The following is a 17,364-nucleotide window of genomic DNA, read 5'->3' as shown; positions in this document are numbered from 1 at the left end:
AACGGCCTCAATTACTTTCTTGCCAGTATTCATGCCCTTTTTCAATGTCACTTTCAAGTCGCCTATCAAGAGGTGGAGTCTGTTTCCCCATCCCTCAAATCTAGGCTCACCAGGTGACTTGCTTTGACTCACAGAATAAGGCAGAAATGACTTCATACCACTTTCACACCTATGCCTCAAGAAGCATTGCACACGTCTGCTAGCTCCCTTGGGAACTGCCCACAGGGCCATGTAGGTAAGCCTGAGCTAGCCTGCTAGAGAATGGGACAGACTTGACCCAGCTGCCTCCACTGCCCTAGCCAACAGTGAGCCAACACTGGAAGCAGATTGGCGTCTACAGATACGTGAGGAAGTCGGGCTGAGACCAGAAGAATCTCCCAGCTGAACCCAGCCCAAACTGCCGACTCATAGGATCACAGCTAAATGAATGGCTGGTTTAAGCCACTAAATTTGGGGGGTGGTTTGTTATGCAGCATTATCTGTGGCAATAGCTAACCAATGTAGGGGAGTGAGAAGTGATTCACCAGTCTTGATCTTTCTGGGGAAAAGCCAGACAGTTGTCATGAGAATTTGACTCCATGTGAGTAGGAGTCACCGGGGCCAGGGGGAGACATTAGATGTGAGCATCTTTTGTTTTCAAAGAGAAGAAAAAAAAATCTCCAAACAAACAAAAAAGAACTCAGCTTCACATAGTTCTCTGTTTATATATATTTTTTCTCTATATATAGACACAATTTTTCATAAACATTTACAAGATACGTTTGGCAACACTGAAAAAAGAGGGCACTCCATAGACAGAATACTCCCACGCATTAAAATACCAAAAATATACAAAGACACACACAGGGTGCGGATACCTGAAGAAACACAGGAAACCGAATAAATACTCGTTATTCCACATCACAACTGCAGATGCACTCTGGAACACCGAGAACAAAGGCCGAGAAGATTTCTTGTGCTGTACTTTTTGACGAGTGTGTCAAAAATAAATAAATATCGGAAGTCGAGGACCTGGGTCTTGCTAAAACACAGCCTCTTCTGTGGTGGACAGCTGGATGGCAAAATAAACTTTTATCTGGAAGGGCCTCTTGCACAGTCTTCTTTCCTGCTCCTGGGGAGCTGGGAGACTAGGGTGAAGGAATGCACCCCAAATAGCCAGAACGCTGCTCTCTCGCCTTTCTGCTTTGGCAGGGTGGACACTGGGTGAGCAAAGGCTACGAAGCTTCAAGTCTCCCCTAAAGGGCCCTTCGTGAAGCAAAGGTAGCCCAGGTCTCTTCCATCCTGCCCAACGGGCCCTGCTTGGGCAGAGGCCAGGGGTCCCAATCCGGATGAAGGCGCTGTGGCCGAGGAAGGGGACCTTTTGAAGCTCTCAGAGCAGGAATCTTTCCCCATTCTGGTTTGCTCAGAGCCAAAGGACTATGAGACCCCTTCTGCAAAACCTCCGAGGTGCTGCCTCCATCTCCTCTCTGCGCCTAAATCCCGTGTCGTTCTCTGACTGCCCTAGAGGTGGCAGGATTCTTGGGAAGAGTATTCCCCTGACCTCGAGCTGTTTCCCAGATTCTGGGTACGTTTTCAAAGGTGGCTCGGGTGGAGGGACAGGGAAGCTAGGGGAACTAGCCAATTGAGGGTCTGTTTGTAGATTGGTATCCTTTGGAATGAAGACGTGGGGGTTCGGTGGGGTGGGGGGGAGGGGGGAGGGAGGGAGTTCCCAGACCTGGCCATGGCCCTGGCCCCAGCCATTCATCAGCAGAGATTTTTGAAGGAAAACACACACCATACTGTACTCTGGCCCCCCTCTGTCTTCTTTTTCCTTCTTTGTCCTGAGTGAGCAAGGGCACTTAAAAAACAACCTGCCTGCCTGACTACAAGCCTTTCACCAACAGACACCATGTAAGCCTCTGGGGTATAAGACCCAGTGCATGGCATGAGAGACAAAGTTTTCCCTCCAAGGAGCATGTGTGCGTGTGTGTGCGTGTGTGTGTGTGTGTGTGTGTGTGTGTGTGTGTGTGTACCCCGCCCTGCCTGGGGGTTCCAGGCAGAATCCAGAGTTACCTGGGATGATCTCACACCTAAGCAAACTTTTTGACACCTATGGAAACTTCTCGAATTCTATCGGAGAAGCCTTTCTTGAAAAGAAGTATCTCCTGGTATCAGGGAGAGGAGGAAAAAACTAGGGAATACAACCAAGGAATCCCAGATCCCCCAGAGAAACGTGTGAAGCATGCCCCTGTGTACTTCTTCGAAATGGGGAGAAGGCCTCAGGACATAGGTATAAAGAAAGTGAAAGCGGGGAGGGACAGACATTTGGAGCCCCTCCAAGAAGCCAATCCTTCTCAACAAGGGTGATTTTGTCCCCCAGCGGATGTTTGGCAATGTCTGGAGATATTTTTGGTAGGAGCAAGGTGGGGGGTAGGAGGCTGCTACTGGCATCTAGGGGGTGGAGACCCACGATGCTGTACCACCTTCTGCCATGTTCAGGGCAGCCCCCACCACAAAGATCCATCCAGCCCCCCATATCAGTAGTGCCGAGGCTGGAAACCCTGTCCCAAGTCGCCTTCCAGCCGTGTTCCGGGACATCTCCAAAGGCCCCATTCAAAGGATAGAAATGGCTCCCCAGACCTCTCCTACACCCACTTTCCAAAATTACCCTCCCTAAGGCTCATCAAGATAGTATGGAGGGGTGGGAGAGAGGAGAGGAGGAGAACACTCTGCAGACCATGAAGGGAGATGTTTCTTCTGTCCACCGACAATCCCCACCTCCGGCCAGGGAGGAATCCCAGACCCGGGCGATCTTTGGTCAAACAAGAAAACGTAAGGCTGAACTGAAGGGGCAACCCCTTGCCCCCACCTGCCCAGTGGCCCAAGTCGGGGTAGATTCCCTGTGCCCAGAAGTCCCAGCCCATGAGACACTGGCCCTGGCTCCCGGGAGCTAAGCAGGCAGAGGGTGGGTAGGTGGCAGCTCAGCCGATTCTGCCCGACGAGGCGCCTTCACTTGTTCTCGATCAGCGTCTGCACCTTGTACACGAGGTCGCGGGCCAGCTTCAGCACTTGCTTGGTGTTGTGACGCTCGGCCATTTCTGAAAGAAGAAGGCAGGCACCCCCTGAGCCAACCCGTGCGTCTGGCCTCAGGCACTCTCCAGCTCCGCCTGGGGTAGCTCCAACATGGAGAGGCTCCAGAAGCAGAGGGACGCGGGCATGGTGGCTGGTGGCTTTGGCGTAGCCTGCACCTCCAGACCTCGGCTTCCTCACCTGCCAAATGGGGTTCCTAACACTACCGACTTACGTGGTTACTGTGGCCATCAAATGAGGTGATGCTGGCACCTGCATGCGTGTGCTTAAAAATGCTAATTCTTCCCATCCCTCTCCTAATAAGAGATAGATTGGCAGCCTTTTTTTTTTTTTTTTTTTGCATGGGCAGGCACCGGGAATCAAACCCGGGGGTCTAGCATGGGAGGCAAGAACTCTGCCACTGAGCCACCACCATACCACCCTAGGTTGGCAGCCTTTTTAGGAAACAATCCTTGGAATACAGTTGATGCTTAAAGATATGAAAGGTGGGAAGGAGCAGAGGGAAAGAAAGCAGGAGGGAGGGAATAGAAGGGAAGAAGGCAAAAATGATAATTTACATCAAAAACCACAGAAAATGATCAGATGTTTCAAACTGAATGATCCTAAACATAGACATTTGCCATTAAAAAAAAAAAACATTCAGTGGAAGAAAAAGGCACTGAGACCATGGTTCCCCCATTGTGTGCTGAGCTACCTCGGAGTGCTATAGGTAAGGCCACAGGAGCTCTGTGGGGTAAATTACACTTTTGGGGGGAGACACAGTGATACTCCACTTCTGTTAAACGCCAGGTAAACTGCTAGCTGAGTGAGTTCACACTTTCAACCTAAATTGCACTAAATTCCTATCAACAGCATTCTATCTCTGCAAAGCTAGGGTTTCAGCAGTTGCTGAGATTCAAAGCAAGCACCACGTAAAAACCACTGTGGAAAAGGAAATGAGAGTGGTGTCTGCAGAGACCAACAGATGAACACATCCTATTAGTCACCAATTGTAGGTATTAGAAATGAAATAAAAACATCATTTTCTTTAGATTTCTGTGTACTGTTTTTTTTTTCAAGTGGTTATTAAGTTGTTAGGGCATAAGTACTTATTAAGTGGCTTCACCTGACCAGTGGGTAAACCTGGGGTTTCATGAAAAAATTAAGGATGCTAGGGATGCTGTGAATTGAGAAAGTTTGGGACCCTCTGCACTGCTCTGGACTCTCAATAACTCCCCAAACTGCAATCAACCTAGTTACCACCATAAAGAATTGTTCATAAATTTGGGACAGTCACTTAAGCTAAATTCTACAGCTTTAAAAAACGGTCATACCTTGTGCTGAACACAAAAACTCAGAAATGGACAGCACAATACTACCTAACTGTAATACAATTTTGTTAAAACACTGAATGAAGCTGCATGTGAGAGTGATAGAGTGGGGAGGGCTGGGGACATAAATGAAATCATAAAGAAAGATAGATGTTAAAGATTGAGATGGTATAATCTAGGAATGCCTAGAGTGTATAACAATAGAGACTAAATGTACAAATTTTAAAAATGTTTTTGCATGAGGAAGAACAAAGGAATGTCATTACTGCAGGGTGCTGAAAATAGATGGTAATTAATATTTTAAAATGTCACCTTATGTGTGAGACTAAAGAAAAAATGTTTATTTGGTACAAAATTTATATTTTGACTAGTGCATTTCCTAATATAACTTATGTAGATAGTTTGATTGAACACCATAAGTACTTGGAATCTCAGGTAGGACATGAGATTTTGTTGGTTTGCCCAGAGTGATGCCCCGATGAATCCCAGAATGATTCGATCAGTGAGTGGAAAAGTATTTGCAAAGTCCCCTTCAGGGAATGGTGAGAACAGGGAGAAATTCAACTTCCCCAAGTTGAATTCTTGATATTCTCACAAGCAGTGTAGACAACCAAAGCTGTAGGCTGAGCCCCCAGTCTTGGGGTTTGTTCATATGAAACTTAAACCCACAAAGGATAGGTCAAGTCTACATAAAATTTAGGTCTAAGAGTCACCCCCAAGAGAGCCTCTTTTGTTGTTCATATGTGGCCTCTCTCTCTAGCCAACACAACAAGCAATCTCACCACCCTCCCCCTGTCTACGTGGGACATGACTCCCAGGGGTGTGAACCTTCCTGGCAATGTGGGACAGAAATCCTAGAATGCGCTGAGACTCAGCATCAAGGGATTGAGAAAACCTTCTGGACCAAAAGGGAGAAGAGTGAAATGAGACAAAGTGTCAATGTCTGAGAGACTCCAAACAGAGTCGAGAGGTTATCCTGGAGGTTATTCTTACGCATTAAGTAGATATCACCTTGCTATTCAAGATGTAATGGAGAGGCTGGAGGGAACTGCCTGAAAATGTAGAGCTGTGTTCCAGTAGCCATGTTTCTTGATGATGATTGTATAATGATATAGCTTTCACAATGTGACTGTGTGATTGTGAAAACCTTGTGTTTGATGCTCCTTTTATCTACCTTGTCAACAGACAAGTAGAATATATGAAATAAAAATAAATAATAGGGGGAACAAATGTTAAAATGAATTCAATTTGAAATGCTAGTGATCAGTGAAAGCGAGGGGTAAGGGGTATGGTAGGTATAATCTTTTTTTTCTGTTTTTGTTTTATTTCTTTTTCTATTGTCTTTTTATTTCTTTTTCTGAATGGATGCAAATGTTCTAAGAAATGATAAATATGCAACTAAGTGATGATTGTGAATTACTGATTATCTATGTTAATTATTATTATTTTTTTTACATGGGCAGGCACCGGGAATCGAACCCAGGTCCTCTGGCATGGCAAGCAAGCGTTCTTGCCGCTGAGCCACCGTGGCCCGCCCTATGTTAATTTTTATTTCATTTGTTAATTTTTTAAATTAATAAATAAATTTAAAAAAACAGTCATACACGAGATAGTTTCTGAAATATCGAGGGGAAAAAAAAGAGGATACAATGACACTGTGATGGTAACAGCATAAAAATTTGCATGAGTGTGGAAAAGATTGGAAGGATGTTTTTTAAAAAAAGATCCCACTAAATGCAATGTGGTTTCCTGGATTAGTTCCTGGAACAGAAAAAGGACATTAGTGAAAAAAACAGGTGATATCTGAATCAAGTCTCTCACTTTGTTAATCATCATGTACCAGTGTTGATTCCTTAGTTTTGACAAATGTGCCAGGGCCACATGAGATGCCAACATTAGAGGAAGGTGGGTGAATAGGATTTGGGAAGTTCTTTTGCAACTTCTCTACAAATCTAAAAGTATTCCCAAATAAAAGCTTATTTTAAAAAAATTAATAATGTTTCAAGGACTGCTTTTTCCTCTCTTTTTTTCTATTATTACTTTTTACCAAAATCCACTTTTTAAAAAAACTTTAAATAGTGATAACAGTAGCAATTATTATTGGGCCCCTATTTAGGGGGATTTATCCATGTTGTCTCATTTTGACGTCATGACCTTCCTGTGAGGGAGGTTAGCGTCATTTTGTCCCTGAGAAAAATGAGGCCCAGAGATGTGAAGTCACTTGACCAAGGTCACACAGCTCCGAAGTGGCAGAGCTGAGATTAGTATACGCATTTGTCTGACTTCAAAGGCCGTGCCTTTTTCCTGCCACCTTACCTGCCTTCCTGCCCTGCTTTTCCTACCACCTCAAATCTCTGAAGCACACAGTTACCCCATTTCCCAGGTGAGGAAGCCGATGTTTAAAGAAGAGAGGAAGTGATGTGGTCATGGGCACAGTAGGTCGGTGCCAGAACCAGGGTTTGTTCCAAGCCTGATTTCAACACCCAGGCCCTCTTTGGCAGTTCTCAGAGGAAAACACACCCCCAGCATCAGCGGGACTTTCAACTCACCCATCTGGAAGGAGCCACAAGTGGGCAGGACGTACCTCCAACTCCTTTACCACGTGTCGGTCTTAGCCAATCTCCACCCCCCAGTGAACCCTGTGAAGGAACCTTCTGGAAACCCACAAGCCTCAGACGAGGCCGCCCAGCTGCGCAGGTTACCGTTAAAGAATTTGATGATGTCTGTGAAATCCATGTTGTTTTCCAAGATGATGTCGCGGTAGGCCTCCACCAGCGCCAGCGCGATGAACAGGACATAGTGGGCGGACGAGACGTGTTTGGCCGCCCAGATTGTCTCCCAGACTGAGAAGACGTCATCATAGATGAGCTCTGCCGAGACACCACACGCGCACACACGGGAAGGGGGTAGGTGACAGAGCTCATGGCGCTGCGTTCTCTCGGGGAATTGCAGCCCAGTTGCAATTCCTGCCTCAGCTCCAGTATAGTGGACAGAGCTCAGGTTGAAGGGAGGAGACCTGGACACTCTCCTGTGACCATCAGAAGCCTCAGTTTTCCCCATCTGCGCAATGGACTGTGCAAACCGGGCGGTTTGTAAGTTCCTCCCAGCTCTGATGTTCTGAGCATGAGCAGGCTTGATTTACACTCACCTAGCCTTGCCCTATCCCCTTAATGGTGTCCCTGACCCCACCTCCCCCTTATCTCCAATAGCATCTGTGGGAATATTTCCCCTTTCTCCCAAACACAGGCAGCACCACCTGCTGTCTAACAAAGAGGCAGAAAAGGGCAGTGTTTAAGAGCAAGGCTTCTGATGTCCAATAAACACGGTTGGAGTCCTGGCTCCATCACTCACTCGTAAGGTGGTCTTGGACTAATTACTTTCCATCCATGAGCATCTCTTCCCTCACCTCTAAGGGAGGTGATGCTCATAGTAGCAAAAGATCAGAGAGACAATACATAGAAATGGCTCAGCACGGTGTCTGACACTTCATAAATCCCCCCTTGCATGCTCGATGATGATGATATTGGTGATGATGATGCATTTTATACACTATTTCTGAGTCAGGTAGGAAACAGGCACTAAATAACTTCTGCTCCAGAATTTGCAGCCCTTGGTCCTCAACAAAATGCTTGCTAGCATGGAAGGGAAGTGGGATTGGGAGGGAGACAGAGGAGGGCTCAGATCCTGCTCTTACATTCCTTGCTCTAAATTTAAGTCTTCTGAGCCTCAGTTTTCCCATCTATAAAATGGAGCTTGTAAATAACATGTACTTCATAGTGTCAGTGCAAGATGCAGTGAGTGAACCGATAATTGGGACTCAACAGTTGGGCATTCCTCTGTCTTTACTTCAAAACCCCCTCAGCCTCACCTCAATGATACCTATTTCCAAGAGGCTCTGCTCCAAAGAATCTGGGAATAAAGCCCTATTTTGAAGTCTGTACCTCGCTTGAAATCCAGCAGGAACCAGCGGTAGCAGAAGTAGAAATGTGTGTAGTCTCCATTCTGATGCATCAGCTCAAACAGCTCTGAGTCCAGGATCTGTCAGGGGAAGGAAAGGTGGACATGAACTTCCTGGGAAAAGGCCAGGCCAGACGGTCGGGCTGTGCAAATGATGGTAGAGCCCCATCCCAGCACACCATGCCACCTCTAGCAGCCAGGAGGAGTCAACTAATGGAAAAGGCCTTGGAGAGCCATTTCCCCCCAGAAGATAAGCAAATGGCTAATAAGCACATGAACAGATGCTTCACACCCTTATCCATTTTGGAAACGCAGCTCACACCAGGAGATAGTACTTCATACACACTCAGATCGCTATTATTAAAAAAAAAAAAAAAAAAAGAAAATAACAAGTGTTGGCGAAGATGTAGACAAACTGGCTCCCCCCTGGACTGCTGGTGGGAATGTACAACAGCGTACGCTCTGTGGAAAACGGTTCAGCAAGTCCTCAGAAGGTTTGACACAGAATTTTCACAGGACTCCACAAAATTCCCCTCCTTGGGATATATCCCAAAGACTTGAAAGCACGTATTCACATAAAACATATGCACGGATGTTCACAGCAGCAGTAGTCACAATAGCCAAAAGGCAGAAACAATTCAGGTTTCCATAAATAGGGAAATGGATAAACAAAATGTGGTATATACTTAGGATGAAAATATTCTTGGGCTATAAAATGGAATGAAGTACTGACTGATACATGGTACAACATGGATGAGCCTTGCATGCCCTCCGCTAAGTGAAATAAGCCAGATGTGAAAGAACATGTATGATTCCACTTATACAAAATATCTAGAATGAGCAAATTCATAGAGACAGAAAATAGATTAGAGGTCTCCCGAATGGGGAAGTTATCACTCAAGGAGTACAGATTTTTTTATTTGGGGTGATGAAAAGCATTTAGTAATGGATGATAATGATAAGAGCACAACACTGAAAATGTAATTAAAACCAATGAATTATACACTTAAAATGGTTAAAATGACCATTTTTATGATCTATATAAATATATATACAAAACTACAATAAAAATAAATTTAAACAGGATGAATTTTACGATATGCAAATTCTATCTCAACAGGGCTATTATTTAAAAATAAACAGGTGGTGGAAGAATATCTACAGCTATATTGGATATGCAGGTAAGTGAAATAAAAAGCAGGCTCCAAATAGTATGTACAAAAAGGAGTTAAAATATTGCGTACACAATGATCCTAATATGGAAAAACGTATATATAAAGTGGGAGAAACATACAAATAGGCAATTCATAGGAGGAGCAATCCAAATGAACAAAAAGAAAAGAAGGAAAGAAAATTTGTTCCATCTCACTGTTTGTCAAGTTAAGCAAAAGCCCCTTTTAGTCAGAAGCTAAATACAATGGAGACTGAAAAACATTCCTATCATTTTCACAGGTTAATGCATTTCTATCCTTGCACTTAACAAGGAAGGTGCCCTCATCTTTCTGGGGAGCAGAAATGCCGAACACTGCGGATGCTAAAGAGCCAGCGTTTATGATGGCACTTCACCAATCTGAATGTGCCTCAGAAACACCTGGATCACTCCAAGACACAGATTTCTGGGCCTCACTCCCAGAGATTCTGCTTCAGTGAGAGCAGTGTCTGGTAATCTGCATTTCTAACAAGTTCCCAGGTGATGCCAGTGCTGCTGCTACCGGTTTCCATTCTGGATAGCGCTGGCAGGCACTCTGCTAAGCCCACTATGTGCATTAGTTTATTTCATCTCCATACTACCCTATGTGCTACTGCTACCCCATTTTCCAGATGAAGAAGCTGAGGCTCAGACAGATGGAGACACTTACTGTCTCCCAAAGCAGGACTAGAGAGGGGGTCATACCTGGATCAGTGACCTCATGTTGGCAAAGTGCGTGTCCATGGCTCCTCCGTGGGGGAAGTTCTGGTTCATCCTTTTCATGAGCTCCGTGAAGCAGCTGAAGGCGAGGGCCTCTGGGGAAAGAGCACAGGAGAGACAGTCAGCTGTGCCACTGCCCGAGAGACCAGCAGCTCCCAAAGGGACAGTCTAAGGCCCAGCGCTGGTTCACAAAGTCCACAGCTGAACGAGAAAAACATGGACAACGGAGTGCCAAGTGCCTTCCATCTCAAGGGATGCTTTCCAGTCTTAATTATACACTTTCCACCTTAGAGCTGTTGAAACATCTTTTCTTTTAGGGAGCAATGGTGATAGGACATGCTCTTTTTAAAACATTCCTACCTGCTACAATAAAAAGTTGATAACATATTGTTGGGTCCAAACCTTTTTTTTTTTTTTTTTTTTTAATTCTGACCGGTTCATGAAATTTTCAAATCTGGGAACCTCTGTATTTGAGCAGCAGCTGGTAAAGTTGGGAGGGTGTTTTTAGGCAACAGGCAAAGAAAGGGTCAAATAACTTGGGAAGTGCTGCTTAGAATATCTGCTGCTTAAAAGGCCAATGCATATATTATGAGTAAAGGTTCTGAGAAGTCCTGCAATAAAGGAACTTATTTTATATTGTTTAACCCAGTGTTTCCAAAATTTATTTGAAAATGGTACCTTTTTATCTCTTAACACCTATTAATTTGGGGGGAAAGCTATGCCAGTCAGGAAGCTCTCCCAAGGCACAGGAGGATCTCATTCTTTTTAAATTTGAGACACAATTCACATACCACAAAATTCATCCTTTTAAATTGTACAAGTCAATGGTTTTATGATATCACAGAGTTGTGCAAACATTACCATTGTCTAATTCAGGACATTTTAATTAGCCCCCAAATAAACTACAGAATTTCATTCCTTTTTACAGGTGAATACTGTCCCATTGAATAGCACATTTTGCTTGTACATTCATTGGGTGATGGACGCCTGGGCTGCTTCCATCTCTCAGGAGTCCTATGTAGGCTAAAACATTGAAGGGCCTTGAGGACATCACGTTGACTGAAATAAGCCAGACACAAAAGGATAGATAGTGCATGATCTCGCTGATAGGAAATGATTAGACTAAGCAAATTCATCGAGTCAGAAAGTAGAATACGGGTTGACCAGGAGCTGGGGTGGAGGTAGGGAATGGGCAATCAATGCTTGATTGGTACAGAATTCCTCCTCTTCGGGGTGATGGGAAAATTTTAATCATAGATGGTGGTGATGGTAACACAACACTGTGAACAAACTAACAACACTGAATTATATATTTGAATGTGATTAAAAGGGGGAAATTTAGGTTGTCTATATGCTACTAGAATAAAAAGTAGAAAAAAGGACTATACAATAAGAACAGTGAAGCTTAATGTAAACCATGGGCTATAGCTATAAGAATATTTTTTCATCATTCGTAACAAAGGTACCACAATAAAGCAAAGTGTTAATGATGGGGGGGGGTAATATGGGGACTCTATTTCATGCATGATTTTTCTATAAATATATTCCCTAACTAGAATGTCTGCTGCTTAAAGGGTCAATGCATATACTATGCATATGTAAACCTACTTTCCTAATTATAATATCTGCTGCTTAAAGGGTCAATGCATATATATATTGCATTGTATATATATTGAGTAAAGGGTCTGAGAAGTCCTGCAAAATATATACAAAAAAAAAGTAAAGAAAAATTATATGCCTAATAGCAGTAACTCCCCATTCTCTCCTTTTAGCCCTAGAAACCACTACCCTCCTTTCTGTCTTTATGGATTTGCCTTTTCTAGATATTCATATAAACAGCATCATATTCTATGTAGTCTTAGTGTCTGGCTCTTCTACTTAGCTGGTTTATAAGGCTTACTCATGCTGCACCGTGAATCAGAACTTCATTCCTTTTTTATTGACCAGTAATATTCCACTGTGTGAATATGACTTATTTTGCTTATCCATTCATCAGATTATGGACACATGGGTTGTTTTCAGTTTAGACTATTATGAATAATACTTTTTTTTTTTTTTAACATTCGTATGCAAGTTTTGTGTGGATACAGGTTTTTCTCTTGGGTATACTCCTAGGAGCGGAATTGCTGGGTAATAAGCTTAACATTCTGAGGGACTGCCAAATTGTTTTACTAAGTGGCCACACCATTTTAAAATCCCTCCAGCAACATATGAGGGGTGCACTTTCCCCAAATCTTCTCCAACACTTGTCTGTCTTTTTAATTTCAGCCATCTGACTGGGGGGTGAAGTATCTCCCTGTTGTTTTGATTTGTATTTTCCTAATGACATACGCTTATTGATCATTTATTACTCTTCTATTCCACTCAGAAATGTCTGTTCAAATCCTTTGCCCACTTTTAAATTGGGTTGCCTCTTTATTGTTGAGTTGTAAGAGTGTGTCATTTCGTTTGGCTACCAGGCCCTCATCAGATACACAATTTACAAGTGTGGTCCCCCAGGCCAGGGGAGGCACGCTCACCGTCATCCAGGATGACCAGCAGGGGAGCCAGGAGGTCACACATGCCTTGAACGTATCCGACCTCAATGTGCTGCCACACGTAGCTGCAAGAGACACAGGGACCCAGTGATGCCCCACAGCCTGCCTCTCCAACCTGCTTCTCCCTTTCCCCTGCCCTGGCTTGGTCCCCTCATCCCTTACCTGGCCCACCCCCTCAGCCTCCTGCCTGCCTGGCCTTCCCCGTCTCATGCTTTTCAGTCACTCTACACACAGCCACCCCAGGATGATCTTTCTGAAGTCCAGCTCATGGGGACCACCTACCTGCCCAAACACCTCCTCGGGCCAAGATAATGTCCAAACTCCTTTACTGGGGGAATGGGCCATTCACTCTCCTCTCAATCCATCTTTACAGCTTCACCCATCACTTTCCTGCATCCTCCCAACTCCAGCCAAATAAATCACCCCTTTACACCTTTGTGCCTTTCTCCTAAAAGTTTCCTCCATCTGAAATTCCCACTGGCTAATAATAACAGCTAATATTTACTAAGCATTTACTGTATATTTGGGCCGCTATACATGCATTGCATCATTTAATTTTCGAAATCATCACAGGAAAGAGTTTCTATTATTGTCCCATTTCACATCTCAGGAGACCGAGGCACAAAGAAGTAAGAGATATGCCCAAAGTCACCACCTAATAATAAATGGCAGCTGCAGGCTTCAAATCAGAAGGTCTCTCTCACTCCAGGGCATGTGCTCTTTCTTTTTTAAATATTTTTATTGACAAATCTCCACACACACACACTGTCCAACCATATTATACAACCAATGCACGTGCTTTTAATGGTTTCTTCAGCTATTCTAAATGTTGTCAAAGTCCATCATGAAGGTCACCACCTCTGTGAGGCCTTCCATGATTACCACCTATCTCATAATCAAGAAGTCAGTCTATCCTTCCTTCTCTCCCAGCAATTTTTCATTTTAACAGGACATATTCTATATTGTAGTTAATTATATTTATATCTCCTAAACTAGGTTTTAAGTGGCAGTGTGATTGCTTAGGAAATGGAACAGTTAAGAGCTTGAGCTTATTAACAAGAATGAGTTAGAGCAGGGGTTGGCAAACTTTTGCTGTAAAGGTCCAGATAATAATCATTTTCAGCTTTGCAGACCATATGTTCTCTGTTATAACTACTCAACTCTGCAAAAGCAATCATAGCCAATACGCAAATAAATGGGCATGGCTGTGTTCTAATAAAACTTTATTTACAAAAATAGGCAGTGAGTTAGGTTTGGCCCCTGAGCTGTGGTATGTTGACTCACTAATTAGAATAATATGTCTTGGCATGGAACGAAGTCCAGGATATATTACTGAGTGAAAGAAACAAGATGCAGAAAAATAGTTTATAGTTTAATCCCACAAGTAAAATTTTTTCAAACCATGTGTGCATTCACACTATTATATCATGCAATATAAATTATCTAATATACAGTCTATTAGATATTATATTACGTATCATACATATGTCATTGGAGGATATACACCAAATTTTTAACAGCAGTTATTTCTCTGGGTGAGTGGAACTGATGGGCGGAGAAGGAAGGAGAAATTTCTCTTTATTTCTTATGAACTTCTGATTCCCTTGATTGATTTAAGTTTTTTTTTTTTACCAGCATTGGTTACTTTCATATTTTAAGAAATGCCAAGAATATATTTATTGATTTAAGTTTTTTTTTTACCAGCATTGGTTATTTTCATATTTTAAGAAATGCCAAGAATATATTTAAAATAAAAAGTAAAAAGTAGCTATAGATCTTATTTTTAAGAAAAAAACAGGCATAATTTCTGGAATCAGACGGTTAGAATTCCCACTCAGCCACTGCCCAGCCAAGGGACTTAGAATACTAGGCTACCTCTCTGAGTCTCCATTTCCTAAACTATAAAAGGGGATAACACTACTGACCTCATAGGGTTGCTGTGAGGATTAAGTGCAGTGATGATACAGTGAAGAGCTCAGACCAGGTATACAGAAAGTGCTTAATAAATGTTTTCTTTTATTACCATGACTCTCATTATTATTTTATTGGCAGCATGGGTTGGAATAAGATTCCTGGCTTGGTGCCCGCCGCAGAGGCTACGGTTCTGGCTGGGTCTGTCTCCTGCAGCTCCCTCTCTGCCACCCCCACCGTCCCCTGCAGAGACCCCTCTCTGATCGCCCCGCCTCCAGCCACCTGCACATGACGTTGCGGAGCTTCTCCAGGTTGGCAGGTGTGAAGTAGCAGTAGTTGCGGTCACACCGCTGTACGTCCTTTTCAATGCGGTGCAGGTTCACGGTGTACAGGTCCAGCAGCTCCGGCTGTAGCCCCCCAGGGAGCAAGAAAAGGACAAGCACACCCCAGCTTCCCAAAGAGGCGCTCTTCCAGAGGTCCTCTCCCCTCCTCCCCGCCTCCTCCTGGCCTTCTCCTCTTGCTCCTGAAAAGAATGACCCAAGCCTGGCCTTGGGCAGGCATGGGATTTTGCTTTTGTTTTTTCAGGGAAAGCTTTTTTTGACTTTGCATGGTGAAAATAAGATTTTTTTCTTTTTAGCCTTTATATAATAAAAAGCAATCTTGGTACCTCACTTATGGTGAGGTAGGAACAATTATTATTTCCATTTTCGAGATGAAGAAACAGACTCAGAAAGTCACAACTGAAGCTGCAAATGTACCGCCTCTGCTGAAAAGTGGACCAAGATTTTGGCAATATGTCAGAGTTGATGCCTTGACTAACCACGCTGACAAAAGGGTTCAATGATCTAGCAAGAAAATCAGAAACTCTAAGAGACAAAAAATTAGCCCAGATAGGTGAGAAACTATCAAAGCCAGATTTTGCCTTGATGGCGGCTGTGAAACTGGGAAAATGCAAACTTTTGATTTAATGGTTTGTGCGCCCCTTAAGTTGAGGAGCCTAACAAAAGACCTTCCTACATAAAGGGGGGACCCCAAAGAGCTACAGGTCAGTAAGGAAAAACCAGGAAAAAACCCACTAGCATCCTGGGGTCTCAAGGACAACTGCTAGTCTTGACAAATGTGTGAAATTAAGTAGAAAAGATATTTCCCTGGACTCATGCAGGTTTATAACCCAAATTCTCACTACCTGGATGGCCTGAAAGATCAGCGAGATTCAGTTTAAAGTGACCTCTGATTGTTTATGCCCCTAGGAACTAGCAAAAGCAAATCCTCTCTGGAGGAATCGACGTTCCAGCATGGCCTCAAAGTATCCAGCAGATAAAGTTCCAAGAAAGATGAGCTCAGGTTCAAAAATCACAAAACACTCAGAGGAGAAAGCACCATGAGTGACAGCATAGCCATCTAACAGCAGAATCAGACCCACAAGGGCTTCGGTTGTTAGAACTGTCAGGAACAGAATACAAGATACGTACGCTGAATATTTCTGAAGATATAAAAGAAGAGATTAAAAATAAGAGTGAAAAGACTCTCAAGTGATCAAGCAGGTGAGTTGGTAGCAGATGTGAAAAGAAACCAAGAAAACTTTCAACAACATATTGAAAACTTACTGACCTTATAACTAAAATATAAGAAGGAATGAAAAGTTAAAAAAAAAAAAAGTAGAAGATACTGAGGCCTGTGTTCCACCTAAACAAGGAATGAACCAAGAAAGAACAAGACGCGGGATACAGGAAATAGGGGAGACTCAAAAGGAGCCCCAAGATGATGGTGGGGAGAGCCCAGGATAACAGCTGTGAATTAGGTGCAATGGACTAGAGACGGTCAGAAGCACCTGGAGAGAATTCTCTAGAAATACAACATGGCTAGAAAACCTGTTGAATCAAGGTTTGAGAGGCGATTTAGAAAATTGGTGGAGTTTGAGTGGTAAATTAGTGATAACTATGAAAACTAAAGAAAAAAGAAAGACAAAAAAAAGAAAACACAAATCTAGGAAAAAGCACAATTTTGTTTAGGGAAGAAAAGATGGACAGAACCTACCCCATGGCTTACATTATACCATCACAAGAATGTACACACTGACAAGTCATTTAACTAAAATTCTTACATGCCTATGTTGGAAGGGTGGGGATGGGAAAGTTTCATTTGCGCAGCGAGGGCTTGGGGGTGGAGGAGGGCTAAATTCTCCACTTCCATTGTGGGGACTCAACAGACCATGCTCAAAACTGAAAGCAAAAAATAAGATCAACAAGTAGCAATATAAACGAGTCGTTTAGACACACGGGGGCAAAGATCCAACAATTCAGGCAGAATAAGAAGATATGACTGGTTCTGGGGAGGGTTAATGGGGGGAAGTGAGGAAGACAACTTCTGGTTTTCATAGCCAGCTCTGTCAAAAAATTTTTGACTCTTTAAACAATGGACACGCATATCTTTGATAGAAATAAATTCCTTAAAAGCAATGCAGGTGCAATGCCAGGAGTGGAAAAGCCTTCCTTTCAATTGGTGTCCCTTGGTTTGGATTTTCTGGCAAGAATGCGAAACTCAAATATTTAAATGACGTTGATGGATCAAAGATGCTATTGATTTGGGGGCTCACTATGCTAGGCACCCAAGACTTTGGGTGAATTCTGAGAACAACTCAGGAAGGTAGGTACTAGATAATGGGGAAACT

At 43.3% G+C, this 17,364-nt stretch overlaps 1 protein-coding gene across 5 annotated transcripts in view; it reads right to left on the bottom strand.

Annotated features, from left to right (window-relative positions):
* Window positions 1-666: 666 nt before the first annotated feature.
* Window positions 667-17,364, bottom strand: part of SGSM1 (small G protein signaling modulator 1) — a 99,191-nt gene continuing 82,493 nt past the window's right edge. For all 5 annotated transcript variants that reach the window (XM_077160671.1, XM_077160673.1, XM_077160674.1 and 2 more), the window contains 6 exons: window positions 14,976-15,100; window positions 12,765-12,847; window positions 10,231-10,340; window positions 8,321-8,417; window positions 7,082-7,249; window positions 667-3,077 (listed from right to left, as the gene is read on the bottom strand). In XM_077160671.1, the coding sequence (XP_077016786.1) occupies window positions 2,989-3,077; window positions 7,082-7,249; window positions 8,321-8,417; window positions 10,231-10,340; window positions 12,765-12,847; window positions 14,976-15,100 (672 nt within the window). In that variant the 3' untranslated portion in view covers window positions 667-2,988. The remainder of the gene's footprint in view (window positions 3,078-7,081; window positions 7,250-8,320; window positions 8,418-10,230; window positions 10,341-12,764; window positions 12,848-14,975; window positions 15,101-17,364) is intronic.

Source organism: Tamandua tetradactyla, chromosome 5 (genome assembly GCF_023851605.1).
Source record: "Tamandua tetradactyla isolate mTamTet1 chromosome 5, mTamTet1.pri, whole genome shotgun sequence".
Taxonomy (NCBI): Eukaryota; Metazoa; Chordata; class Mammalia; order Pilosa; family Myrmecophagidae; genus Tamandua; species Tamandua tetradactyla.
Note: the sequence above shows the minus strand (reverse complement) of the source record. Positions and strands in the feature narration are given on the sequence as shown.